The 27960-nt window shown below is 36.4% G+C and overlaps 2 protein-coding genes across 9 annotated transcripts in view; one reads left to right on the top strand and one right to left on the bottom strand.

Annotated features, from left to right (window-relative positions):
• rap1gapb (RAP1 GTPase activating protein b) overlaps nucleotides 1-2799 on the top strand; it is a 144105-nt gene extending 141306 nt beyond the window's left edge. For all 7 annotated transcript variants that reach the window (XM_049479191.1, XM_049479190.1, XM_049479189.1 and 4 more), the window contains one exon: nucleotides 696-2799. The gene's annotated coding sequence lies outside the window, so the exon portion shown is untranslated. The remainder of the gene's footprint in view (nucleotides 1-695) is intronic.
• Nucleotides 2736-27960, bottom strand: padi2 (peptidyl arginine deiminase, type II). 2 transcript variants are annotated; one of them, XM_022675675.2, is made up of 16 exons: nucleotides 27707-27960; nucleotides 17541-17715; nucleotides 15857-15926; nucleotides 14522-14583; nucleotides 12086-12206; nucleotides 11411-11575; nucleotides 10038-10228; nucleotides 9552-9655; nucleotides 8457-8568; nucleotides 8245-8352; nucleotides 6734-6885; nucleotides 6475-6622; nucleotides 6273-6366; nucleotides 6062-6135; nucleotides 5665-5799; nucleotides 2736-4124 (listed from the first exon to the last, which is right to left on the bottom strand). In XM_022675675.2, exons 1-16 carry the CDS (start codon nucleotides 27883-27885, stop codon nucleotides 3891-3893), a joined length of 2124 nt encoding a protein of 707 aa, XP_022531396.1. In that variant the 5' UTR covers nucleotides 27886-27960; the 3' UTR covers nucleotides 2736-3890. The 2 variants fall into 2 exon arrangements, with proteins under 2 accessions (XP_022531396.1, XP_022531397.1); XM_022675676.2 differs by lacking the exon at nucleotides 27707-27960 and adding an exon at nucleotides 21696-21824.

Here is a 27960-nt window from a genome sequence, read left to right as displayed (position 1 = left end):
TGATTATCACACCAGAGCTTTATTTAAAAATAAAATATATAATTAAAAAACAGATGCCTACATCTCAGACTATTTTCTGGGCAGAGAATCTAAGCTCTAGTCTGATGCACTTTCTGCTGTTCTCACCGCTGTGTGCTGAGTAGCTGAAGCGGAGCAGAGTTGCGCATGCGCGGGTGAGTTTCTCCGCTGGCTTGCGTTTTACCGGTAATAAGCAAACACACACGGTATGATAACCGTGCATTTTAATACCACGGTATACCGTGAAACCGGTTACCGCTGCAACCCTAGACAGAGCACAGAGTCGCTGTTGTTTCCAGTCTCTTCCACTGGGTTATAATATCACTGACAGTTGGCTGTGGAATATTTAGTAGTGAGTCGTGAAATTTCACGACTGGACTTGTTGTACAGGTGCTGCATCCTATCACAATACCACAGTGCTGGAGTTCACTGAGCTCCTGAGAGCCTGAGACCCATTCTTTCACTAATGTTTGTAGGAGCAATCTGCATCACTAGGTGATTGGTTTTATAGATCTGTGGCCAAAGAAGTGATTGGAACTTGAGTTATGCTTGTTTGCACATGAACTGTGAACATATTTCTATGTTCATTGCTTCTGTGCCTGGTGGCTTGTATTTGTACCTTCTCAATGACAATAAAGGTTAATTTAATCTAATCTCTCACTCTTTTTCTCTTTCAGCATTCCCATAAGCAGCTCCCCCTAGTGGAGACTCAGTGGCTCCTCCAGAGACTCGGTGGAGAAGGATGATCGCTTCAGCTGATTTCTGATCTTCAGAGAAACGCAGCCCACGACTGAGCCTGTGTGGCCTGGAATTCCTCATCTATCCCTGTTTTGAGGACACGCACATTTTTGTCTCTTTTGGCTATGGGTGGTTAAAGAGGAGGTATTTTAAGCAGATGCCCCGACACCCTGGAAACAATGTGATGTGTGAAGCCACACTTCTCTATGGGATGCATCTCCAACAGTCATTTGTCTGCCAGTTTTACCAGCAGAGGGTTTATAAGGCTTTGTGGCCTTCATCATAGGCTGTGTGCAACCAACCAACCAACCAACCTCCCATTCCTCCTTCTCTTTCTCCCTTTCTCTTGGTTCTGTTGTCTTGTTTGTTTGTTTCTCGGTGTGTCTGTGTGTGAGAGCTACTTATTTATTTATTTATTGATGATCACACCAGAACACAGACAAGGCGAACCACAAAAAAGCTTCAGAAAAAGAGAAGCCAGAACTCAACAGTTTTTTTTCCCTCTTTGTGCACCAGAACACATAAGCGTGAACTTGCACATGCATACATACATATGCACAGCAGCACTGTAACACACATTTACATGCAGTTTCTCTCGTTTTTTTTTTTCTTTCTTTCTTTTCTTTATTGTTTTATTTTTTTATTCAGGTCAGCTGTAAAAAGTTAGTTTTTTATGTTTGTCAGTTATGAGTAATGATGTTGGTAAGTGGATATTGATAAATGTTGTGTTGTTATTGTTAACTCTTCTGCTGCTGGTGTTGACCACGCAAGCCATTTCGCCTGTAAGCAGATCTCGTCGAATGGACCGACTCGTGGAGGAATTTTATTGGGATTCTTTTTATTTATTTATTTGTACACTTTTTCCATTTCTCCAAGTATCGGTGAGGGTTCTTCTGATGCTCGTTTCATGACTCTGACGATTCTTTGCTGCCGTCTGCTGGAAATGTTTTTTTTTAACCAATGGTTTATGGTTAATAATCTTGTTGAAATGTATTTTTGCATTGGGGAAGATGTTTTAAGCTTTCATGTGTTGGTTCTAGCGAGCACAACTAGTTGCACAATTTAGGGTCGTGATGAACGGTGAGTTTTTTTTTTTTTTGCCTCTCAGCATTGTTTTGCAGAACGTATTCACTGTGCTGTCGACTGTGAACTGTCCTGAAGTTGCCTTCTACAGCTTTACCTGCTCTGTGTGAACTCCATCTGTGTCCTGCAGAGGTGAACATTAAGCTATTTGAATGTAAATCCTGGAGGTGGCTGGGTACTTCTCTGCTATCTGATAATGGGAACAGACAAAACAAACAAGAAAATAAACTCTGTTTTTTTTTTTCCATATTTCCTAGGAAGAATGAGAGATTCTAATCTGCTTTCCTTTTGGCACACTCTCTCACTGTTTAACTGACTCAAACTTTTTTATTTTATCTTTCTTTTTTTTTTTAACCAACCAGTTTTGTTTAGCTTGTGGGACATTTTTCATGTTTTAAATTATATAATTTCAGGTTTTCCTCAATTTTATGACTAAACAACTGGATCTGCAGCAGGTTTTTGGAAGAATTTAAAATTAAGAAAAGCACTGATTGGTGCACTGTTGGTGCTTTGTCATCGCAGTTTGAGAAGAAATGTCAAAAAACAGAAAAAAAAAAACTGCATTTTGCTGCCTCCTTTAAAGTGATGTCAAATAAGAGAAAAGTGTGCCCTCCAGTGGTAGGGACCTGTTAGTACACCCTTTCACTTTGTCATTTGTCTGACTGTTGTTTATAGTACACTAGCACATCCTGCTGAAGGTGACATCTAAATTCAGAATGCAGAAATTCATCATTTCATGTCGACCGGATATTGCTTAATCAAACCGATTGATTGTACTTACTGTGTTCTCTCTGACAGTTCATGCTTTGTGTGGTACTTGTATAAAAGACTTGCGTGTAAATAAAGTGGCCCCACACAAAACCCTTTTTTTTGTATGTAAAATAACAGAAATCACATTTCACAAAGATGCACATTGATTTATTGATTTCTGCCGTGTAAAATAAAAAAGGTTCTGTGTTATATTGTGTGTTTCAGTTCATTAAAACAAAATAGTCAAAACTTTATTATTTGTTAATAAGGCACAAAATGGCAGCCAGAAAGCAGTCTGTTTTTGAACATGTGTCAAGTCAGCAATTGAGCAAAATCATAGTTTATATATGTTTGATAGTTTTTACACTGAAATAATGTACTCATTTTCTCAACATAGAACACTATAAAATGTTTTGGTAATGAAAAACTATTTAGAAAGCTTTTAAACTCGCTTTGACTGTAACTCCAGCATCAGCTTACCAACCAATCAGCACACACTAGCAATAATGCTAGTGACTTTACAGCCTAAAACCTGTTTTCTGTATAAAAAAAAAAATATGGAAATATAGGGGGTAAGTTTTCTTCACTTTTTTAGTGAAAAGCATAATTTTACTTTTTAAAATAAAAGAAATATCCTGGACAATTAGTTCTACACATTTTTTTAGAGGATTTTAGCTCTTTATCTTCATTCAACCCCATTTATTTAATACTCATTCCCTCTAGACCACTTCTAAATGTACACCGTAGGCTCTGCTCTGACTTGACACAAAAGTATAGTTCAGCCTTAGCATTTTCTGAGGTTGGTAGGTAGTATCTGTTGATAATCTACATCCCCAAAATTCTTTGACAGCCCTTATTTGTGTTAGATGAAGTAAAAAAAAAGGGTACCACTTTAAAATAAGACTCCCTTTATAAAGGCTTTATAAATGGTTAACAATTAGTTTATTAATAGTTACTAATTAGGTTGTAAATGCCTTAAAATCATTAATAATCAGTTATAACACATACGTAGAAAGGGCAACAATGACCTGTTGTTTGTCAAATAGTGAAGCTATCTATATTGTTGCCTTTTCTACGTATGTGTTATAACTGATTATTAATGATTTTTAAGGCATTTACAACCAAATTAGTAACCATTAATAAACTAATTGTAAACCATTTATAAACCCTTTATAAAGGTAGTTTTCTTTTAAAGTTGTACCAAAAAAAGGCCTAAATTCACTCTACATTTTAGTACTACTGTAAATGTAAACATGCTTTACAGGTTTGCTCAGGAAGCTTCCCCCTCTGTGAAGCCCGCTTCACAGCTCCAGCTTCCACCACTTGAACTCAAAAGGTTTCCGAAGCACATTGGAACCACAGTGCACTTCACCCAGGAGCTTGTGATAGGAGGCAAAGTCGTCGATAAAGGTGCAGCTAAGACCCAGCGGCTCCAACAGGGAGCGCATCTCTGTCTCCAGGGCGCAGCTGCCGTTCACCTCCGGCCCAAACGGTTTAGGAATGCCCAGGTTTGTTCCCAGCACGATCATGTTCACCTGCAGGCACATACAGACCGTTCACGACTCCACACACTGTACTGATAACACTGAGAGCACGTGAAAACATTTGCAAGGCAAAGCATTTCATTTCCATTTACTGATGATTTTAAACAGACGTTTGATTCATATATCGTATGATAACATTTATATTTTTAAAGCCAACCCTTCTAAAAGAAAAGTGTATTGGATATATTTTTGAAAGTATACTTAACGTGAAAAAATACATACTTTTTAAAATTAAAATATGTACTTAAATACATACTAAATGTACTATTTTGCAACAACTTATGGCAACTTAAGTATATTTCAGTTGTAACTAAGCTATATTTGAACACAACATAAAATAATTAAATTGTGCTTTTAAGTGCTTTTTTCAGACAACTTCTGCAAGAACATTTAAGTAGATTTAAGTTTGAGTTTTATTAAACACCTTTTTTAATAAACTTGAAGTATATCGTAAATGTACTACTTTTTGTAATGATGCACATATACACTTTAATGCTACTGGAAAAAAAATGACACTAAAGTGCACTTTAAACAGTATTTAATGCCACTGTATATATTTTCTATCAACGTGTTTAATTTAAAGCAAATTGCTTAAAAATACATTTTACGGAAATACAGAGAAAGTATATTTAATGTGCATTTTCATAAAGTATATGTAACAGAAAATGTTTTACTTTTTGCATTCTTAACCTAATTTTAACATACTTTTAATGCTTTTTAGTACACTTCCTTTTCACAAGGGACGCTAAAGAATAGGACATTTAAACATTTCATCTTTATTTGAACAATGATAAGAGATGGAGGTAAAATAAGTACACATATACAACTATAGAACAGACTTTAAAAATGTTTTGTAAAATGTAATTAGTACAAATGAACTGAAATGAAAATTTTATTTATACTCCTTTCATGTATGGAGATTGTGGAGAAGGTTAAGATAATGCACTTACTACAAACGACAACCATCGGCTTTCAGAATGTGCAAAAATACATATGTTTAAATGTGTTTTTTTTTTTAAGATAAACAGGAAAAGAAGTACACTGCAACAATTAAGAGCAAACCAAACTTGTATCTGAGGTTTACATCATACAGCCTCCTCTCTAATCATCTGTAGCTGATGTTTTGCATGGGATTATAATTTTAGAGAGTTTAGGTAGTAATAAATGTGGGGGTGTTCCAACTTTTCCTCAAAAGAAAATTGAGACATTTACACATTTTTTAAAGTGCTATAAGTTTAGTTATATTTATTCAATTTCTTAATACTGATCAAATTAAGACCAAATGTGCAGATGTTTAAATACGTTTTTAAAAATGGTTTTGAGGAGATGTCCTTTTTTTTAATGACTGTGTACAGGGGTGAGGAAAAATACAGTAAGCTGTAAATTCAGCTATAAAACATGCATGGGATAGTTTGATCTAAGGGCTTGCACTTAAATCTTAAACAAATTCTAAGATGGCTCTGAGCCAAGTAGTCAAACCGGTTGATAAAAGAAGCATGGGACATTTGTTTACTGAATAACCCAACTTTACCATGTCGGGATAGTAGGCCACGGCTCTGTTTTCCTCTTCAGGAATCACTTTAAACAGGATTGGTAGGTCAATGATGTCTTCTTCATCTAGTCCCAGCTCTTTCTTCAGAACGTCTCTGTTCCAGTCAATGCAGTTCTGAGTGAGAAAGAATTATAAAGGTTATGGTTTGTCCCATGGAAAAGATTTTCATGGTTGATTAAGATTGAGATACACAGACTATTAAACTAGCAGGTTTTCTAGACAGATACACTTAAATATTCCTTTTATATAAAATTTCCATTTGAAAAGTTGTGCAGTCCAAGACTAGGCTTAACCACTGTCTGGGAAACTCTCCAATATGGTTTAATTTAGTTCTGAATATATACTATACTATAGCGTCTGTCAGAAGAACACTTACCTGTACATAGACATTCTCTGCTCGAAGTTCCTTATCGCTCAAAAGGTCATCAACACTGATCTCCTCATGCTTGCCTGGAAACATGGAAGCAGTGTTTATCAGAATTGTGTTTATCAGTATTGATTGATAATTGACTATTAATTTTGCATAGTGGAATAGCTTTATTTACTTATGATACCACACATGAAAGATTAAAGTAAAAAAAAAATACCTTGAAACATTTTAGCTTTTCCATTTCCACTTTTCTGCAAGTTTCTGAAAACTTTATATCCTGCATCCGGGCTAGACAGCAGAAGTCTAAATCCCTGGACAACAAAAACAATGATATACGAGAAATAAAATATCAAATAATATTATAGGGATTTAAGCTAAAATAAATGATTTTTCAATGCAACACATCTTTTTTTATTTACCTTTTTATCTGGAGCAGGAACAAAAGACATGAACTCATCTACATGACCAACAACCAACCAATCAGAGTACAGGGCAATGGGCTCCTGAACCTTCTGAGCCCAAAGGAAGTCCTGGACCACTTTGGTCATGTTGCGGCCATGGGCTGTACTGATGATATAGCAGTAAATGAGAAACGTGAGCATTATTCCATCATCAGAACTACAAATATGAATCCAAACAATATCATCTGTATTCTAAGGCCTTTAAATTGAGACTTACGTGGGAAAGGCCACACCAATGATGATCCGGCCCAGGGGGTATTTCTTCCCATTCACAGTGACTGGTGGACTGACCTCCAGATTACCAAAGGAATCCAGGCTGCTCACCTCCTCTGTTGGGGCGTATCGGGTTACATAGCCAAAGTCTGGACCCTGAGACACAGGTTTACATTTAATGTGGGAAAACTAGGACAACATTATTTTAACACTTTCAGACCCTGCATCCATTACAATGGGCATTATGTATTTTCTATATTTTAAAATGTTTTGTTGAACATAACACTGTTTACTAGACCATGAACCAGCCAATGAACAAGTATATAAACAAATTAAACAGTAGTGCTAGAGTCATTAAGGAAAGTAACAGTTAATGTTTACTACTTTAACCACTATTTTTAATGGGATTTAAAACACTGTTTAAGTATGATTTATGAAATAAAAAGATCAATATTAAATCTAAAATATTACACACAGGCTTTTAATGCAATGTAAAAAAAATATTAAATTTTTTTTAGGTAATTGGATTTATTTGCAGTATAAATTATACTTTAGAATATTAGTCTCCTTTTCTGTGTATTACAGACAGAAAACAGCATTCCTATGCTTTCTTTTTTTCCTTCCATCACTGAAGATAAATCCGGTCTAAAAGGGTTAAATGAGCTCTTCCAATAAATGACCATATATATATCGTTTATTTTATCCATTTAGGATAAATCAGTTGTTACTTCTCTTTTTATTAGAGAACTTGTTTACAGTAAAAAAATAATATATACTTTAGTAGACTTAATTAGACTCATGAAGACACTTAACATAAAATATCTTATGAAAATAGGAAAAAATAGGAAAGAAAATAAACAATTTGTCTCAAAAAGGAGAAATTGTTAATATATGTTTTTTTCATTGGGAGGGCTTAATTATTAAAAGGACATTAAGGATATAAATACAAATTACATGATTATATACATGATATTTTATTTTTCTAACATTTTATAATAGACTCCCAAAAGTTGAGGAGTGTCCATTAGAAATATCTCTAATCTTTTCCAATCCAAAATGCTTGGATTATATTATCTGGACAAACTGAGTAATCCCACATTCTGAAATTCCCTAATGATGGACCGCTATTTTTTTTACTACCACAAATATTTGAGAATTTGAGCTACTAATTATACTATATTAAATGGAGCTCTGTCACTCCAGGAAGCACAGTCCAATTACTTCACAGCCCAATACTGGAAGGCTTTTTACGTTTTTTACACCTTTAGCCAACAACTGTAGCAAAGTATGCCTAGACATATTGACCTTAGGCTTATGTGCCGCTGCTGCAGAGCCGATCATTCTATTGGTAATGCCGCTCTACTGGGATCCCACAGACTGTGTGTACATAGTTAAATGCCTGTGTCAACCGGGGGCAGAATAAACCTCACCTGAGAGCTACCTGACTGTAACTTTAATACTCTGTGTGTGACAGACAGTGGAATTACTGCTGTGAGCTTGGACCATCAATCATACCAGTAAGACATCATAGGGGAAATCCTGAAGCTTTCCATTTCGCGGAGAGTCCAACACCACTGGGAAGCTATGATGTGGAGAGTCAATGTAGCCAAACTCAATCTCATCCTGTGGTGCAACAGTTAAAGTTATTGGCAACATGTCACTGCTCCCAGGCAGTGCTTCAAATATTATACAACACTGCTACCATAGACAACTGGGTCATCACAAACCTGCATCCAGCGATCTCCTCGGTTCATGTATTCGTGGCAGATCCTCAGCTTGTATCCGCTTTTCTGCACCAGGCTTTTCATGCCCTTGAGAAATGTGTAGTTATCTGAGGTGCTGCCAAGACACAATATTTGCCCAGTTGTTATTCATTTCCAGAAGCCTTTTGACTTACTTTGCATACATCTGTTATCTTCACTCTAGTTTTGAGAAGATTGGAAGTTCTAGCACAGCTCAACTACATTTATCCCTCAAATTTCCTCCTTCAGCTGGCAGTGCTGGTAGCGAAACTCTAAAAAACAGACATTAGAAAGCAGTCAATCTGAGGACTGTTACAGAACAGCTCTTATGTGGGTTGTCGGGCAATCTTAGCACTGCAACGGCACTGACATTGTTCTGGTACAAGTGAATCAGATACAGCAGTGCTGTTGGTGTTTTTAAACACCTCTGGGTCACTGCTGGCAACAGCATCTGTGAGAACAGTGTTCTAAACAGGTGAAAAGGAGGATAAAAAAATATGCAGCAGAGAAACAGATGGACTATCATCTGTGATTATAACTTCAAAGTGCTCCTATGTGATGAGTGGAGCTGGAAAGATGGACAGCAGAAACAAGGAGGTGGTCATAATTTTTTTTTTATTACTTGACTGTGTAAACGTTCTCTTCCTTCATTAAATAAAATGTGATTCCAAAAACACACAGTCCAAGTAATACTTAACTATTACAAGGGAACCAATAGTAACTGTATTTACAGAAATTTGACTGGATCAATTTAAATTACATTTATATATATATATATATATATATATATATATATATATATATATATATATATATATATATATATATATATATATATATATATTTATGTATGTATATGTAGTTGTATTAATTTCAACTGATTTCATCACAAAGCAGCTTTACAGAACAAAGAATCAGAAAAAAAAACACTGAACATATAATACAGAACCCCCAGTGAGCACAGAGGCAAGGAAAAACTCCCTCAGAGCTGGAGGTGGAAGAAACCTTAGGTAGACCAAGACTCACATTTAAGGGGGGGGGGGGACATCATTAATCATTAATGATTAGACTTAGCCTAACCTGCACACAAAGACCTCCACAGGTTTGAGAGTGTTGGGTGTCATGATCCAAGGAGAAACCCGGAAAACAACCTTATCAGTAAAAATAGGGGTCTCTGGGAAATCCTAAAAAAACAAATGAAGAATATGTCTTGACTAGAAATAAATGCTAGCAATGGAAAAGCATAGTGTGATTGGCATATATGTATACAAACAGTAATGAGCATAACAGTCAGATGTACTAAATGTGAAAGTGTTTCTAACAGCAACACTTAAATCGACATTGCATATGGAAGTTTTCAGCTTTGAGTATACGCAACAATTGATACACTACATTTCACAAGCATTTTTGTATCAGCATCCATAATTGTTCACATGCAAAATATATATTATCAAAAAAAAAACTCAACAAAAAAACTCTATAAATAACACAGAAAACTGCAGCATTACGTAATATAATCCAGATAAACTGCTGTAATGTGGGCATAGTTATGGTGTTCTTAACTACCTTGGCATTTGGCTCTAAAAGACTGAGGTTGATGGTGACAAGTCCTTCAAAGTCCTTATCTGGGAAACGAAGACCCTCCACAAAGAATTCCAGTTCAGATTTTCCACCCAGATAGGGAACTTCTCCAGCCAGCTCATTTTTACTCAGCACCAGAGGGTAGTCCTGCACGAATACCTTGAAGAGCATGTTTCCTGGAACAAAGGAGAAGATACAGATGTGAGAGTGTTTAGGTTTTAGTTTGTCAATGCTATTACTGACCAAAGTGAGTTGCACAACGCATATATTTAACTCACAGAAACTTATGTGATTATTTTTTGGATTGGACAGTGGTGTTTTTTTTTGTTTTATAACATTTACATGCAGACTAAAAACAGAATATTGTGAAGAAAAAGTAGTCCAGGATTTGACCTAATCTAGGGGAACTGTCCTGTGTGTTCAGGTTTAATCTTTAATCTATGTCAAGATACAGTACTAACATGACCTAGACATAACAGTTTGTATGCTTACACATTCTTAGCCATTCACCACAAGGCAAACCATTGAGTAATACACCACCAACTGTCTTACACAACTAATGTAGGCTGGATTTACTTAAAGCCCTTAGCACCAAAATCATTCTAAAATGGTATAGTGAGCATTACATTTGACACTCTATCTACCTGTTTAAATGATCTCAAATGTACAATGATGTTGGGAAACTTTGCTCAGATAACGTCTCATCAATGTATTGTGTATTACCACAATTCATCTTCTGTTTATTCAATAAGATTCCATTTAACTCTATTGTATTCCATTTAATTGTAGTAATAGAGGATTCTAGGGTACAATAAAATATTGTTAGGCTAAGTCTTGTTTTGCAGTAATAGATAAAAGAGATGACCTTGTAATGCATTAACAATAGAGGAAATATGAGAGAGTGTATAAACAATAAGTATAAAAGACGATAAATATAATGCAATAAATACTCTGGCAGTGGCAAGTGTCTGTATTAGATGGGGGTGGGTTATGTTCATTTATGAGGGGTTATGTGTTGTTATGCATGTTTAATTTTGTTGTGGCAGTTCTGTTATTCCCCCTCCTGAATTTGGGGTAGAGGGTGGATAAGAGTCTCTGCCAGTGGAGCTGCCATTTCAGAAAATAATTTCTCTGCTCACTGCTAGGTCTGCTCATTTTGTCGCTCTCTAATAAAATAACATAGCAGAACTTTTGTGGTGTTCCTGTGGGCAGAGTAATAAAGCCTTAAAACAAATATATGCATGTACTGTACATCTAAAATTGTGTGCGTTAAAGCTTATGGTGTATGGTTTATGAATATTGATTTTATTAAACATCACTTGAGGACTTGATAAGCTTATGTTTCTGTTCTGACTTACTCAGAGTACTCAGATTGCTGGGATCTGTCTCCCCACTAGCCTTGTTCCTGAACACCCGCACGCTCTCAGCGTCCGTCTGAGTGATGTGCATGCTCAGTTTATAGCCCTCCGGGAGCTGAGCAGGACCCTTGGTGCGTAAGATCATCTTGGACATGTCCTTTAAATCTGCCATTAAAAAAGAAAAACATCATTACATCTCTTTCCATGTGAGAGCCCTCCAAAATACTCCCTCTCAATGCATTATGTGGCCCATTGGGGAAGATAAATGCCCACCACTGGTCTGTAGTAATTGGATTCTTTATTAGATATATAGTCCAATCATAAAATTATGACCACCTCCTCATATAATGAAGCAGAAAATACCACAGATAATAAAGTTTCATACACTACAAACATTTTTTCAGCATTAAGTCACTTTTTAAACCATTTAAATTCTCAACAGTTTTTCTTTGCAGTACTGCGTAGTTTGTTTGTGTTTTTTTTTTTTTTTTTCCAATTCAATTCTGGAACTCAGGCCAGACTCTTAACACTTGTGAAATCGCTCAGCCTGAAACCCATATAGCAAAGCTGAGGTCAACTTTAGTTTACACAACACAGGATATAGAGGATATCTCTACCTGCGAAACCTGTTTCAATCAGATCTATTCATCAGCCTCCTACAGTGGCTTGTCTTACCAGAGACTCGATTGATCTCCTCATTCTCATTGTCCACTTTCTTATTCATAAAGAAGGACTCAGAGTCACAATTGACCAGAAGAATGGCTCCGTGACCATTAGGACCCCACTTCCATGAAGCCTGATCAGGGACAGAAAAAGACAAAAGGATTAATTTAGCATTTTAGGAATTGTAAGACTCCCGACAACTCCCAGTAAACTTTTATATAATAAGATGCTGCACATGTCTCACCCTAGCTGATTAATCTGATTTATCTGTAATTCTGATACATCATCCATGCTCAAAATCAGACAAAAGCAATATTTAGGAGCAAAATAATTTAGATTAAACTGGAAATTATGCATAGCAGTATTGGGCAAATAAAATTTTCTCAGGCAAATCTCTCCAACACCAAGTTTTTTTTTTTTTTTTTATGAAATTTTCTTCCCAGTAGCTTATCCAGTTACTTTAACCTGCTCACTCACTCTCTAGGATTCTTTCTCAATTGAAATGCTCCCAACACTCAGAGTAATGATGAATGTGAAACCAGCCACAGCCTCTTTGTAAACTTTTGGCAATCAAGTTCACTAGGCAGCCAACACGCTCTGAGGAAAGCGCCAGATCCCCAGCTCTGACACATCAGCCAACAGTCACCTGTGCCAACCAGCATCACATTGGGAGTAATGAGAGATTAGAGTGCCACCTACCCTCCCTAAGAAAGAGCATGGACACTTGTGCTCTCTCAGGCTCTAGCTGATAATGGTGCAGGAGAATTAACCAGGATTTTAATTTGTGATCCCCAGGCTTTGGTGTCAGCATCAAATCCCTAATCCTATTTCATCTCTTGCCTCTACCACTTAGCCCTACCTCTTTGGCTTATATATGTTCACACCTAGGAAAGTGGGTCCCAATTCTAGTTGCGATAGAGGGGTAGGGTGAAGTGTTATGGCTACAGGTTTCTCCACACTGTGAATTTTTTGATGCACACCCCAAATGAGAGATTATGAGAGAAAATCTCCAGCAAGTTGCTTGCCACAGGGAGAGAAGAAACCTACAAATGCAGTTTTTTCTTTGTTGAAAATTTGGATAGGCATTGCATTATCTTAGTTTAATGTAGTTTAATGTATTATGGCCATTTTCTGCATAACAGGCATAAAAAAGTATCCAGCAGCATGTCTTAAATTTACCTTAAATGGTGGAGCAGCAGTTGTTAAGGCTGCTGCATTTAAGGTGGAACAGAACACATGGTTCTTGCACACTTTTAAAAGTCCAATTTAATGCTTTTTACGACCTGATTTGACCACAATAAATACAATTTAAGACCCAAAAATATAGTTTATTTTCTTTGGTAGCGTTGTATTTTTATCTGGAGAAGCATTTAGACAGAAATGCTTTAGACTGGTAAATCTTACAATGTCATTTGAAAATTATATTCTACAGTAGCAAACAAATTGTTGGATTGAAAATCAAAACCTAATGCAGCTAACTCGCTGCTAACTTTACAATGTTATCTAGCACGCCGCTAATGTTAGCTAGCATGTCCTTTCCCATTGGCATTAAACGCACCATCTGAAAATTTTATACCTACAGCAAATTTACAGGAAATTTAAGACAGTTTAAGACCTTAATTACCCGGATTTTAATTTAAGACATTTTAAGACTTTTTAAGGACCTACAGGAACCCTGAAAAAATCAACATATCCATCTTTTTTATTTTGAAGAGATAAGATGCCCTAACTGTAACTTAAGTCCAGCAGTAAGGTTGCTAAATTTTACTGCCCCACTGCATCACATGGTCCCAACACACCACATGGTTCATTTACAGAGCACCACTAGTAGCCTGGTATTTAAGCAATCTTCTTTTTTCAAGGGTTCTCACATTTCTTAGGGGTGGGGTACACAGGGGTGAGAAATGGGACTGGGACTTAGTTTGCTGAGTCACTTGGTGCCCCAGGCAGAGGGGCTTCTTTTGTTGAAGTGGGCATGTTGGAACAGAAGACACTCTAAACTATGCAGACAGTGCTACTCCAGGTCGTCCATGTTTGTTTGAGATAAAAACATTTCCTCTGAAACTGTTTTGGTTATTCAAAGCTAAGAGTAGATATGCTAACACCTTCACAAACACTAAAACCTTACTGAATTCACTTCAGACAAACAATTAAAGCATTCACTTGATTATTCTGGCTCTGGTTGACAAAAAAAAACAACAGGAAATGAATGATTTGATGTATGTTATGCAGATTCTTAGGATTAAATCAAGAGTGCTAGCAGCAAGGCACTCCATTTTATACACAGGTTTCCTCTGTTTGCTTTTGTTTTCACTGTACCATCAGAAGGATTTCAAACTAATATAACAGTTTTTATATCTTGTAGATCTTGTGCAAGCCTAGCTGGCAAGCCTTCTGCACCAGATGTAAAATCCTTTTACAGTAACTTATGTAAAACTCATAACCCACCTTGTTTGGATTGCTCTTCTCAACAACACCATCTCGATCTGCATCAACATCCAGAGAAATCTCTGCAAAGAGAACAAAGAATCTAGAAAGGACTTGTTCTGTAATTACCAGCATAAATTACATGGATCCAATCCAACAGCTTATTATAACCTACAGTTTCAAACATGTTTCCCATGTTCCTTCAGTTTCAAATGTTCAGTTTCCAGATATGCACAAGCTTTACTAGATAAAACCTTATGAAGGATTTTGCTATAAACACTAAGGCTGTTAATAAGAATGTTCTTTAATACAACTGTATTACACAATGTATGTAGTAATGTACCCTTCATGCTGCATTTTACAGCTTACAATAAATAATGCATTCTGTAAGTACTTTTCTCTTCTTTACTGAAATGTAGATTTACTTTATTGACTTAAATTTGTGCAAAATGGAGAAAAAACAGTATCAAACCGACCATTCAAATATTTCAGTAGACAAGAAATAGAAGTTGCAGAAAACTGCCAATTGGATCCAAGTACTTCTCGGAAAATAACAATGGAAACTCTATATTACTTTCCAATTTGTAATCATTTATTTCTTTTTTTTTTTTTTTGGAAAAGTAATTTGGGAACATTTCTATTGGTCCATTCATCATTAATTTTGAACTGTAAAGTCCATTTGCCAGATTCAAATTATGTTAAAAAATGAAAAACGGCAAATGACAGACAAGTTTCATTTAATTTAACAACGTTAATTTATCTGAATTCCAGTAATTTGTTAATAAAAATAATAAATATTTTTGAAATGTACTTTTTGAACTCATTTAGTCCAGGGAAAATATTAGTATATATTGTACAATTATATAATATATTAAGGTTAACTGTACTCAAAGTTTAAAATTCAGAGGTTTACACAAGTGGATACAATTTTAAACCTATATGGCATTCGGCACAGAAATAAAGCTTTAATCATTAGCAGTGGTACTGGGTAGTAATAAAAATATTTTTTATGTAATCTTTCTGTTTAAGGTTAAATGAATTGAAACTAAAACATTAGTTAACCATTTCTTTAACACTCATTAGTGTGTTGGTTGTCAGTTGCATCAGCAGCTCACATGATTTACTGTATTGGCTGACTGATTAGATAATAGTTAATCCATGGGGACCAACCCTGTGACCTTTATGTTTTATGTACCTGTAAGAAAACTGCATGCACTTAAGTGTTTTTACAGGGAAGTTGTGTAAACAAAGGCCTGTGAGTGTGTGTGTTAATGTGTGTGTGTGTCTGTGTTTATGTGTGTGTGTGTATGTGTGTGTGTGTGTGTGTGTGTGTGTAAGATGAGCTCAGTGACATACCAACTGCTGTGAGATGTAGCACAGCAATTCCAAGAGTCTCCGTCTTGCTTCCATAGAACTTCACAGATAACTGAAATGTACACATTACATTAAACACTCAGGGTTGGATCACATCCATCACCATGAATCACTATAAATAATTCATGATGTCATTTGTAAAAGCCACTGTTTAGTTTCCTCTTTTGATTAACAGAGTTTTTGGAAAGTGTCATTCTGCCATCAACAAATGACAACATGCGTGTCTGACCTCTGTTGAACTGAACTGCACTGCTGTTATACAAACGTCTGGTGCGGCTGATAGAAAGAAGACCCACCCTTTAGGCTAGTCAAGGACACTTCTCTGACTGTACTGGAAATCAATGGCTGTTTGGTGATTTAAGTTAAACTATAACAGTATTGTGATTTCATTCACCAACATTTTCTATATGTAAGACTTTTCTTAATTTAGTTCTTGAGAAAATACAGATATATGTCACAGGGTGTCAGATTCCTAAATTTATTTAATGCAAAATTGTTTAAAGCTCTGCTCTGATCAAATGCTCTGATCTAATCATGGAACCCAGTGTCCTCAGAAAATATAAATCCAGATAATAATAAATCCCAAATAAAAAGCATTGGTGAATTTTAGAAAACTGGGTAGTGAACATTTTGTAATTTGATTTTAAGCAGAAATTTCGGTGAGTCTATTGTATGGTGTACAATGAACTGAGGTTGCAGTAAAACATGATAATGATGAGTAAAAATTGTGTAAAATAGCCCACCTCCTTTCCCCCCAAGCATTTCAAAATACAGAACTTTTAGCTGATGCCCCAAACAGGCTTACAATATGAGTGATAGAAGAATAGTTTTTTACACCAATAACAAGCTTAAAGTAGCTCCAAACTTAACGGGTAGAATTCTGAAGCCCCAGCATTTAAAACGAGGCACTAAGAGCTTTGAAAGGTCACAGGAAGTTTATTTAAAACACTGTTTAAACACACAGTGCTTTCAAGTAGTTCATCTTGAACTTAGATCACAGTAAGTCAACTGACAAGCTTGAACGAATAGGTAAGACAGGGGAACAGATTGCAACATTAATGCATTCTGTGGAAATGCATCGGCTAAAAGTGCTGTATTTTGGAATGCTAGGGGTGAAAAGATGTGGGCTATTCAACAAACCTTTGTACTCGTTATCATGTTTCACTACACCCCAAGTCCATTTTACACTGGACTTCTCCTTTGAGAACGGGGTGAGTTAATAAGGCCCATTCATTTTAAGTTAAACACAATGTTAATAGTGTAAGGATCACTATATTGTGTTTTGCAGTACTGATTTTTCGGATCTTTTTTAATAATAAAATTTACATGCAAGATTTTGTTGCAGAATCTGGTTAATTTTGTGTTGTGTTGTGTTTAAACCCAAATCACAGTGTTGTACTCTCAGTGATGGAGTATTCAGGTCCCACTGTTCTGAATGCATGCAATAGTAAACTTTTCCAAAATTTTGCTTTTAAAAACCTTTTAATACTGCGAGAAATCACAAAATATTGAATCAAAATCAAAATTGTGATATGTATTATCAGGATATTGCAAAATACACAGCACTATTGCATTTACTGACAAGAAATCCCCAGACTGAATTACAGCAGTCAGTGCAAGACAGAGTGTTCAAACTGAAACTGAGTCACAAGCAGACTTGAATTACCTTGCTTTCATTGGGCAGCTCACTGGCAGCATCCATGGAGATGAAAAGCACAGAGTTTCGGGTGAGGGGCTGCGCAGAGAGGAGCGAGCCCCCAGCCACTGTGGCTGGCATAAGCCGGCAATTCACAGCTGAGGTACATTTTACTGAGAAGAACTTGCTCTGGATGGGGGCACATCTGTAAAGATCACACACAGGATTAGTAACCGTGTGGTTCTTTGATTAATTGAATGGAATATTGCATGGTTCCTTAAAGAATCAAGTTTGTAATGGAGATGTGTGTTTAACATTCTCAAAACTCTCTATTTTGGAATCAAAAGTGGTTCTTATATAACCCTACTCGAAAGACTCTTTGGAGCACTTTTTTTAAAGATAATATCACCCATCCTATTCAGTAGCTAAATTCAAAACAGAAGCTGTTTGGTTTAATGGGGGAAAAAAACAACCCATGGGATGTCCAGTTAAATATCTCCACAAATCTCAATTCTTAATCATCCTGAGGAAACCTGATTCCCACACAGAGATAAATGGACTGCCACACACACAAACACAGAGCTATTTGCTAGTCTCTGTGGGACGCTGAAGTATAGTTCATTTCCACAGTAGACCTCTCTGAATCACATTCTATTTAAAGCAGCAACAGGTGGCAGTTTCAGCTCTAGCCTTTCATAATCTCAGTGATGACCAGACATGTTACAGATTATTACTGTAAATGGTGTAAATGCTTAGTCAAGGCCTGTGAATAACCAGAAAGTAAGTCGTACACTGAAATCATGTGGTAGTTGGGGAGGAGGGAGGGGTGGGTGGGTGAGTTGGTCTGTCTGGTTAAAAGAGGAAGTGGGTGTTTTACTGAAAGGAAATGCCAGACACAATCAAATGATTGGTGCTTAAAATAAAAAGCAAAGTCTACCAGTCTGGCACATGTGATAACACATATTGAACAGACTTTAAACACTTCATAAGCACTGTTTACATGCAAACAGTTAATGGTAAATCACTGCATTAGACCAGATATAACTGTTTGTTGTCTGAGACGTCACCCATGCATTAGAACAGCAGTTAGACTTCTTGTTTGCATTAAACACTCTTAGTAATATAGCATGCAGTTTGGTCACTAATATTTAAGTATTGAGAACATGCAGAAAGATTATTCAGTAAAGTGTAATATTTAAAACAATAAGAATATGATAAAACTGTTAAAACATCAGAAAAACTAAATAAATAATCTGTATTCTGGCAATACACCTTTACATCTCTTATGAACCTTTTTATTTATCATGTTCTAATCAAAACTAGCAACAACCAATCAAACGTATTTTTGTTTCCAGGAGATTTGTAGTATTAAGATCATCCTAAAAAGAGTTCCGTATATTTTTTTATATATTTTTAAATATTTTGTTTTACATATAAATGTATATATGTTACATATAAATCAGCTTTTTACTAGAGGTGTGCCAAAAAATCGATTCACATAAGAATCTTGATTCTCATTTACTACGATTCAGAATCGATTTAAAATGTCCCAAAATCGATTCTGAGGGGCGGGTTTTGGACTGATTTTGGGCTGGGTATTTTTGTTGGACCTGGCAACCCGCTTGTCCCTTCAAACGGAGATCTTCCAGACACACACAGAGCGTAGGTGTTTGAGAATCACCGGTAAGATGGCAGAACAAGCACTATATTACCTTAGATTAACGTGTAGTTTCAATGTTTTATGGCAGAATGCTTCATAACAAGCATAAAAAAGATCGCTAGTAGTTAGTTTCAGTAACTGTTAGCTAGCTAACAAGCTAACTTTCCAGTTCCACCTTAAATAACGCTACAGGTGGCAGCGGGCTGCAGCATTTAAGGCGGAACGGGAAAATAACAATAAGCTAATCAGAGCTAATTTCAGCTCCTCATCACAGAGGAATTAAGGAATGGACAATATGAATTAATTTCTCCACCTCCTGCCCCCTTTCTGAAGAAATACAACGACCTTAAATTAACTAGTTAATCAGCAGCTGCTCCTGAACTTTAGCGCTCCACTGCTATCATCACATCAGCCCAGCAGCGTCACCTACACACCACCGCTAGTAGCCTGGTAATAAAGCAGTGTTATTTATTATTTATTTATTGTTCATTAACGTCATTGTGATATCCCAGTGATTCCTCTGTCACTGAGGACCCACATTCCTGCACATTTTATTGTTTTTGTAACACATTACTTGCTCCAGGACCAGTGTATATTATGGAGGGTTTTTTTTTCAATAAGATTCATAAGCCAGAAGCAGAAATTTTTATAATTCAAATCGTTTTGAATCAAAAATCGATTTTGAATCGAATCGTGGCCCCCAAAATCGGAATCGAATCGAATCGTGAGATAGTAATCGATTCCCACCCCTACTTTTTACCATTTTTTTTATCACAGCTGCCACACAAAATCCTCTTATTTCCATTTTTGTTTGTTTTTACATGTGTTTACTCAATGTGACATTGACATTTATCAAAAGGTCTCTCGAACAAGGTTATTGTTTTGTATTTTGTCCTGTAGTTACAATGATACAAATATATTGCGCAAATCCAGACAATTATATATCTATTTTTGCTGTATCAGAAATTGTATCTTACCAAGACCCCAACTGAATCAATAAACCTCTAGACTATGAAGTTAAGGGAATCTTCCTTTTGAGAAAAAGAAGAAGAAAAAAAAAAAACGACTATCTGAATTGTTTGTGCATTGTAGGGCCGAACAATAGATTGGTATTGTGTTTGTGTGAATCTCTGCTCTGTTAAGAGGGAAGGCAGTGTTATATCATATGTCTAGATTGAAAGATTTATTGAAATGTGGAGCTACAGTATGTGACAGATACTGAACCAGTGTCTGAACCAGCAAAATCCTGCTGCCCACTGAGGAGAATATCAAAGAGTCTCTGTTGGTGTTAGAAACAAAGGCACAGAGTCATCAGCCCACAATGGACTGGAAAACTGTCATTACACAGAGAGAGCTTTCAGTCCCTTTCAGAAACGAGCAGAGGGACCTTTCAGTCTCCAAAACTGAAATACAGAATGTTTAATCAAGCAGTAAACAAACTTAACACTTAAATGCAGGCTTCTTTATAACAATTCAGAGATAAAGACAGATCAGTGCTCTGCAGTAACCAGCAGTTCCAAATTAACGTCTCTACAACGCAAAACAGCTGCTACTTACAGTCCAGCATAGAACAGAAATAGACAAGACATGTTTACTTCTAAACGTCAGTGGCGATCAGAGATGTATAGTACAGACGTAGAACTACTTCCTTACTGTACTTACTTACTAAAATGCTGTATCTTTATCTGCTGGAGAATTATTTTTACTACACTACTGTACTTAAGTACTAAAATGCTGTATCAGTTTCTACTGGAGTATTATTTTTACTTCACTACTGTACTTAAGTACTAAAATACTGCATCTGTATCTACTGGAGTATTATTTTTACTTCACTACTGTACTAAAGTACTAAAATACTGTATCTGTATCTACTGGAGTACTATTTTTACTTCAGTACTGTACTTAAGTACTAAAATGCTGTATCAGTTTCTACTGGAGTATTATTTTTACTTCACTACTGTACTTAAGTACTAAAATACTGCATCTGTATCTACTGGAGTATTATTTTTTTCTCATACTTCCACTTTTACTTCACTACATATTTTCTATAAGTTTAATACTTTTACTCTAATACATTGTTTGTGTGCTGCAATGTTAGGAATCATTCCAAACCCACATCATCACTAAATCCTTGATAAAGCTGCTCATCATTTAGTAAATCAAGAGATGAAGCTGATCTTATAAGAAGACCTCACTGCTCCTATTCTGCTTTTTACTCTGATTTCCACTGCTTTCTTTATTACCTACACTAATAACACAGTACTGTACTTTTACATTCAGTACTTTACTACTACATTGTACAATAAACTACTTCAGGAATACTTAATTACAAAAATATATGAATACTTTAGTGCTTCCACTCAAGTGTAGAGCTTAAAAAACACTTACTTTTTAAAGTATTTTAGACAAGTACTTTTACTCAAGTCTTCATCTCTAGTATTTTATATTAACGCATACATTATTTCTAGCTTAAGGACCACATATACAAAGGAAAGCCTAAGCACACGCCGCACGCGAAGTGTTACCTGCTTAAATGAACGGAGGTCTCCGTGCCCACCACACACAGCGTCCTCGAGCTTCTACCGGCCTCAATCCGGAGCGTGCGCGGCGGACCCATGCTCTCCAACCACAAACACACACACACACACTCACTCACTCACCCTCACCCTCACCCTCGGTCTCCCTCTCTTACACACACAAACACACGCTACTCACTGCAGTGCACTGCGACACACACACGCAGCCCCTCTGCCTCAGCACTGACACACAGGGTTGCCAGGTCCAGCAAAAATCTTCAGCCTAAAACACGCCCCCCTGAGCATAAACCTGCCCAGTCTGAGCGTCCAGTAGCAAACCTTAAGAAACAGGCTGTATAGATCTGCATTGTCCTGGGTTCGTAAGAGTTAAAGCTGTTCTATATTGAGGTACAAATGCTACATAATATTATGTGCAGGTATTATGTACAGTGAGTCCAAGAAGTATTTGATCCCTTGCTGATTTTCTTCGTTGGCCCACTAATAAAGACATGATCATTCTATACTTTTAATGGTAGATGTATTCTAACATGGAGAGACAGAATATTAAAAAGAAAATCCAGAAAATAAATCTAAGGAATATATATTAATTGATTTGTATTTCATGGAGTGAAATAAGTATTTGATCCCTTAGTATTCATTAGCAGTTCTGGCTTTTACAGACCAGTTAGACACTCCCAATCAACTTGTTACCTGACCTGAAGCCACCTGTTCTCACTAATCACTTGTGTGAAAAACACCTGTCCACAGAATCAGACAGATCACACAGATTTCAAGTCTCCAACATGGGTAAAACCAAAGAGCTGTCACAGGACCTCAGAGTCAGAATTGTTGACCTTCACAAAGCTGGAATGGGCTACAAAAAGATTAGTAAGGTGTTGGATGTGAAAGTAACAAGTATTGGTGCAATTATCAGAAAGTTTAAAGAGTATAACATGACAATCAACAGACCTCGGCCCGGTGCTCCAAAGAAGATTTCGCCTCGTGGGGTGGCAATGATGCTGAGAACGGTCAGAAATCGTCCTGCAACCACTCGGCAGGAGTTAGCAAATGACCTGAAGGCAGCTGGGACCACAGTTTGCAAGGAAACAATTGGCAACACTTTGCGCAACAATGGATTCACATCCTGCAGTGCCCGAAAGGTACCCCTGCTGAAGAGAGCACATGTGGAGGCGCGCCTCAAGTATGCCAATGATCATTTGAAAGATGAACCAAGTTATTGGGAGAAGGTTTTGTGGTCAGACGAGACCAAAATTGAACTTTTTGGCCTCAACTCCACCCGCCATGTGTGGAGGAAGAAAAATGCTGCCTATGACCCCAAGAACACTGTGCCCACCGTCAAGCATGGAGGTGGAAGCATAATGTTTTGGGGGTGTTTCTCTGCCAAGGGTACAGGGCTACTTCACCACATCACTGGGAAGATGGATGGAGCCATGTACCGCACAATCCTGAGGGACAACCTCCTCCCCTCTGCCGGGGATCTGAAAATGGGCCGTGGTTGGGTCTTCCAACATGATAACAACCCTAAACATACAGCAAAGGCAACAAAGGATTGGCTCAAGAAAAATCACATTAAGGTCATGGAGTGGCCCAGCCAGTCGCCAGACCTCAATCCGATCGAAAATCTATGGAGGGAGCTGAAGGTCAGAGTTGCCAAGCGACAGCCCACCAACCTTCATGATTTAGAGAGGATCTGCAAAGAAGAGTGGGCCAAAATTCCCCCTGGTGTGTGTGTGCTAAACTTGTGGTTAACTACAACAAACGTCTCACCGCTGTGCTTGCAAACAAAGGCTTTGCCACTAAGTATTGAGTGTGTTTGGCAAGAGGGATCAAATACTTATTTTCCTCATTGAAATACAAATTAATTAAAATATATTCTTTAAAATTATATTCTGGATTTTTGTCTTGATATTCTGTCTCTCCATGTTAGAATATATCTACCATTAAAAGTGCAGAAGGATAGTGTCTTTATTAGTGGGCAAACAAAGAAAATCAGCAAGGGATCAAATACTTTTTGGACTCACTGTATGTATTTTATGTAAGATTTTAATAAATATAGGGAACAGCTACTCTAAAGTCATAAGTTTGAGTACTCAACACTCCAATGTAACTTTTTTAACACATTTTAAGTTACATTTAAGTATTGATTTGAGCAAAACACATTGGGTCACAATAATGTGGTTTCAGCAGTGGTGTGCAGTGAGGCCCTTCTAACCCTTCAGAGAAGGGGTGACAATAAATGCATGTAAATAGTTACATAATTTTTAAGCAGGAAATATATATTATAGCTATTTTATTTATTTATTTTATAAATTAACAAAAAAAAGCAATTAAGCATTAGTCTTTGTTTTTTTTTTTGTTGCTACAGAAAAAAATTCGAAACTGCAGCTAGAGCTCCACACACGCAGCAGAGAAGATGAATGAGAGGATTTTTAGCTCCACAGTGAAAAACACCCACTGTCACAACCTCACAAATTCCATGTGATTTTTGGTCTGACCCAGCTTAAGCCATTTGAGCAGTACTGATTCACACATTCAAGAGACTGGATTTACAAATTAAAAAATATATATTTATATATAATTAAAATATTTTTTTCACATTTGTACATTTGAATTATTATTAATATTACTTTCTGTTTCAAGTTTGCACATTCCAGTTAATTTGTGGATTTGGATTTTCGTGCATGCAGTTGTTTAAACGCAGTTACAAGTTTCAGTACATTTGTGACTTCTGTTTTACAAACTCAAAATCTTTATGACCCTTTTTTGACTCCATAAAAATGAGACAGTTATTGTGTCATATTACATTAAAAGGCCTTTTTAAAGGCTGTCCTTCAATGCACAACTAATTCACAATAATAGGCCACCTGACTGGTGAGTTTTTGTGTGTACCTAATGTTTTGGCTGCCATGGTGTACTGTAGACATACAAATGAGAGATCTTTGTTGTACGGTTGTACTTGTAGGCAAATTAGGCATTTATTGTTGTGGTCTACTGTATACTTTTGAAGTTTGTAGCTGTATTTGTTGGCTGTTAATTTGTATTAAATTAATATAACTAAGTCAAGAGAGAGAATATGTAGTTATTGTAATATTTATCTATGTGTCGGTTGGCACATAGATACTCCATTAAAAAAAACTCCATTACAATGCTGTAGTTCAGTGAAGTGGCTGTACTGCTCCTTACAGCATGACTTGCAAAATTCATAAACAAGGTGCACTGACTATTTTTGGTGAAAATTAAGTAACAGCAAGATAACAGCAAGCTGTTTATATATCTTATGAAATGCTTAGATAAATAACACACATATTAATTGCTTACACACAATATAATATAGCATTTGTACCTTTTAAGCCTTAACCCATAAGAGCACATACCCACATATTCTACATATTGCCACATCATTAAAAATCATGCAGGATCATTGGATGGCATAGTGGCTTTGTGGTAAGCATGTTCAACTATACCAGCACTGAGGAGTTTCCATGTTCTCCTCATGTTCATGTGGGATTCCTCCGAAATCAAGTTTAAAACATGAAGATCAGATAAGTTGGATCCTCTAATTTGTGGGTATAAGTATGTATAAGTATGTATATGTGTGTATGTCCAGATATATAGATTGTCAGATAACCTCAAAAAAATGTGTTGCATATACAAAAGTTTCCATATGTAATTATAAATTAATAATTCTAGATTTGTTTGCACATAACCATTTAGACCCTGTATATAACCCCACACTTCAGTCCTTCACTCTCAGCTACAGTTTTATAATTATTACAATCTGTTTAATAAAAAAAGCTGAACATTTACCATAGGGCTCATAGGTATTACTTGTTCAAAAAGGTTTGCGAACCACTGTGGTAACCCTTAACCCTGAAACAAAACTGCAGGTATTCTGAAGTCCCATTGCTAGAATTACACATACAAGAAAGAGAGATTATGTTACAGCCATTCTTCCACCTCTCCAGAGTAAAGTGTCAAATATTGTGTGCAACCAGTTAATGCCAGTCTCTTCAAATGCCTAGTGAACATTAGTTTCAAAGACGTTCTACTTAATAAAATTAGCATTCTTGTCCTATGTAAGTTCTGCAAGTAGGGTAGCAACTCTCTTTTTGTCTTATATACCAACTAATGTCCATTTTGTGACTTCCTCATTGACAAAAGTATTCAGCCCCTTAGTCACATACAACATTAGTACTTAGTGCAACTCCTTTTGGCAGTAATAATGCATCCTCTTTTTGCCACGCCCAGGTAGCGTTTCCACTGTGCATTTAGCTTTAAACTTGCTCATTTCAATTGTTTCTCTTGAAATGTTCAATGTATTTGTTATCCTTTTATATCTGCTTATGAAGAGCAATCCCCTCCTTTCTAGACTTCTTTAGCCATTTCCTGAACTTCACCATGTTGCAAAGACACCATTTACTGTCTTGAAAGAATATCTAAGTCCTTTTAATTCTGCTGCTTTTTATGGTTCTGTTCACATTTCCAGGTGCTTTCAATGCCTGATTGAAAACACCTGATTGAAACTTTTGTTCTTTAAAAGTTCTTTCTTTTTCTATACTAGAAAAAATATTGTTGTAATTTTAAGGCAAAATATATAAAAAAATTAAACTTGCTAAAACACTTTGCTGCAGTGGTGGCTGAATAATATTGAACACAACTGTATATAATATACAGTATCACCACATTCTCAGCAGTACACAGCCTTTAGGTTTCCAATTATTCAACATAAACATCAACACAGACTGTGTACGCAGTATAGTGCAAATATTAGTGCATCCACTGTCAAATGACTGAAATATTTAGTTGATTAATGAAACTGAAACCCAAATATGTATTTTTTCTTCAAATTTAGAACACAAATCATATTTATCCAATGTAAAGTTAGGAGGTTTGATTTCCCAGCACCACAAAGCTGTCACTGTTGGACTTTTTATCAAAGCTCTTAAACCTGACTGACCTGGTGCTCTGTTTGTGGGTTTCTATTCTTAGAAATTAATTTAAGCATACAAGGTACTAGTCAATAGTTGGACACACATTCTCTTTAATATTTTTTCTTTATTTGTATTATTAACTACATTTTAGATCAATATTAAAGATTTAAATACATTTAGGAACGCAATTAGGTAGTAGACAAAAAAACATAAAAACTCAACCCAGTTGGTTTAGGACGAGTTGAAGCACAGAGTAAAGAAAAAGCAGTTAACAAGTTGGAAAATCATTCTATATATTTAAGTGCTACCTCATGAAGCTGACTAAGAAAATGAGAGAGTGGGCAAAGTTGACTTCAAAGCAAAAGGTGCTACTTTTTGAAGAATCTAGAAGTATAAAACATATTTTGGCTCATTTGTTTACTTCATAATTGCACTTGTGTTCTAGTTTTGATTTCTTTAATTTGATAAGTTTACAATAATAAAAATAAAGAACAAAACACGAAATGAGAAGTGTCCAGATGTTTGACTGGTACTTTACATGGAAATAAAATCACATTATTGTTATTATTATTATAATTTTTTTTGTGTAAAATATGGGGACTTTTTCCACTTAAAGATATCAACAACTCTTGTAATTTGACCAGGGTGTGCATCTCAGCTTGCAAACATACTGTAACTACAGTGTCTTCCACAAGTCGGTGCTGTTTAGAGGATTGGCCTCACCTATTATTGACCAGTGGGTTTTAGGAGTAACTTAACATAACATTGTTGTTGTTTTTTTTTTGTTTTGTTAGTAATTGTAAATAAAGCATGTACACAGCGTTATTACCTGTTAACACAGAAAATAGCCTTCTCATTACCATTGCCAAGTCATAAGGCATATAGTAAAATAATCCAGGTGTACTATAAATGCAGTATAAATTGTTTATACTAAATGATTAGAATTATAGTTTCCATAAAAAAACAGTGCAGAAAACCGTGTAGAAAACAGCAACAGCATAGACATTAGGAACTGCAGTATCATAGGCTCTTCTTGTGTGTTTATATGTACCATAAACATCCACCCACCTGTACAGGTCCGCTCTCAGCTCAGTGCCCACCACACACACCACACTGCACGGCTTGTCGACGTCGAGGCGCAGGGTCCTCTGCTGGGTCTTATCTTCCGACCGGCGAGACTTATTCCCCCTCGGCAGGTCTGCAGGAACCGCGGGTTTCTTCTTCTGCTGCTGCCGCTGTTGCTCCATGCTGCTAGCCGCTGGCTGTTCCTCTGCAGGTGAGTCTCCTCTCAGGTGTCTCAGTTTACCTGTACCTGCAGTTTA

This window comes from Astyanax mexicanus, chromosome 5 (assembly GCF_023375975.1).
Source record: "Astyanax mexicanus isolate ESR-SI-001 chromosome 5, AstMex3_surface, whole genome shotgun sequence".
NCBI classification, from domain to species: domain Eukaryota; kingdom Metazoa; phylum Chordata; class Actinopteri; order Characiformes; family Acestrorhamphidae; genus Astyanax; species Astyanax mexicanus.
The sequence above is the reverse complement of the archived record's forward strand: the minus strand, read 5'-3'. Positions and strand labels throughout refer to the sequence as shown.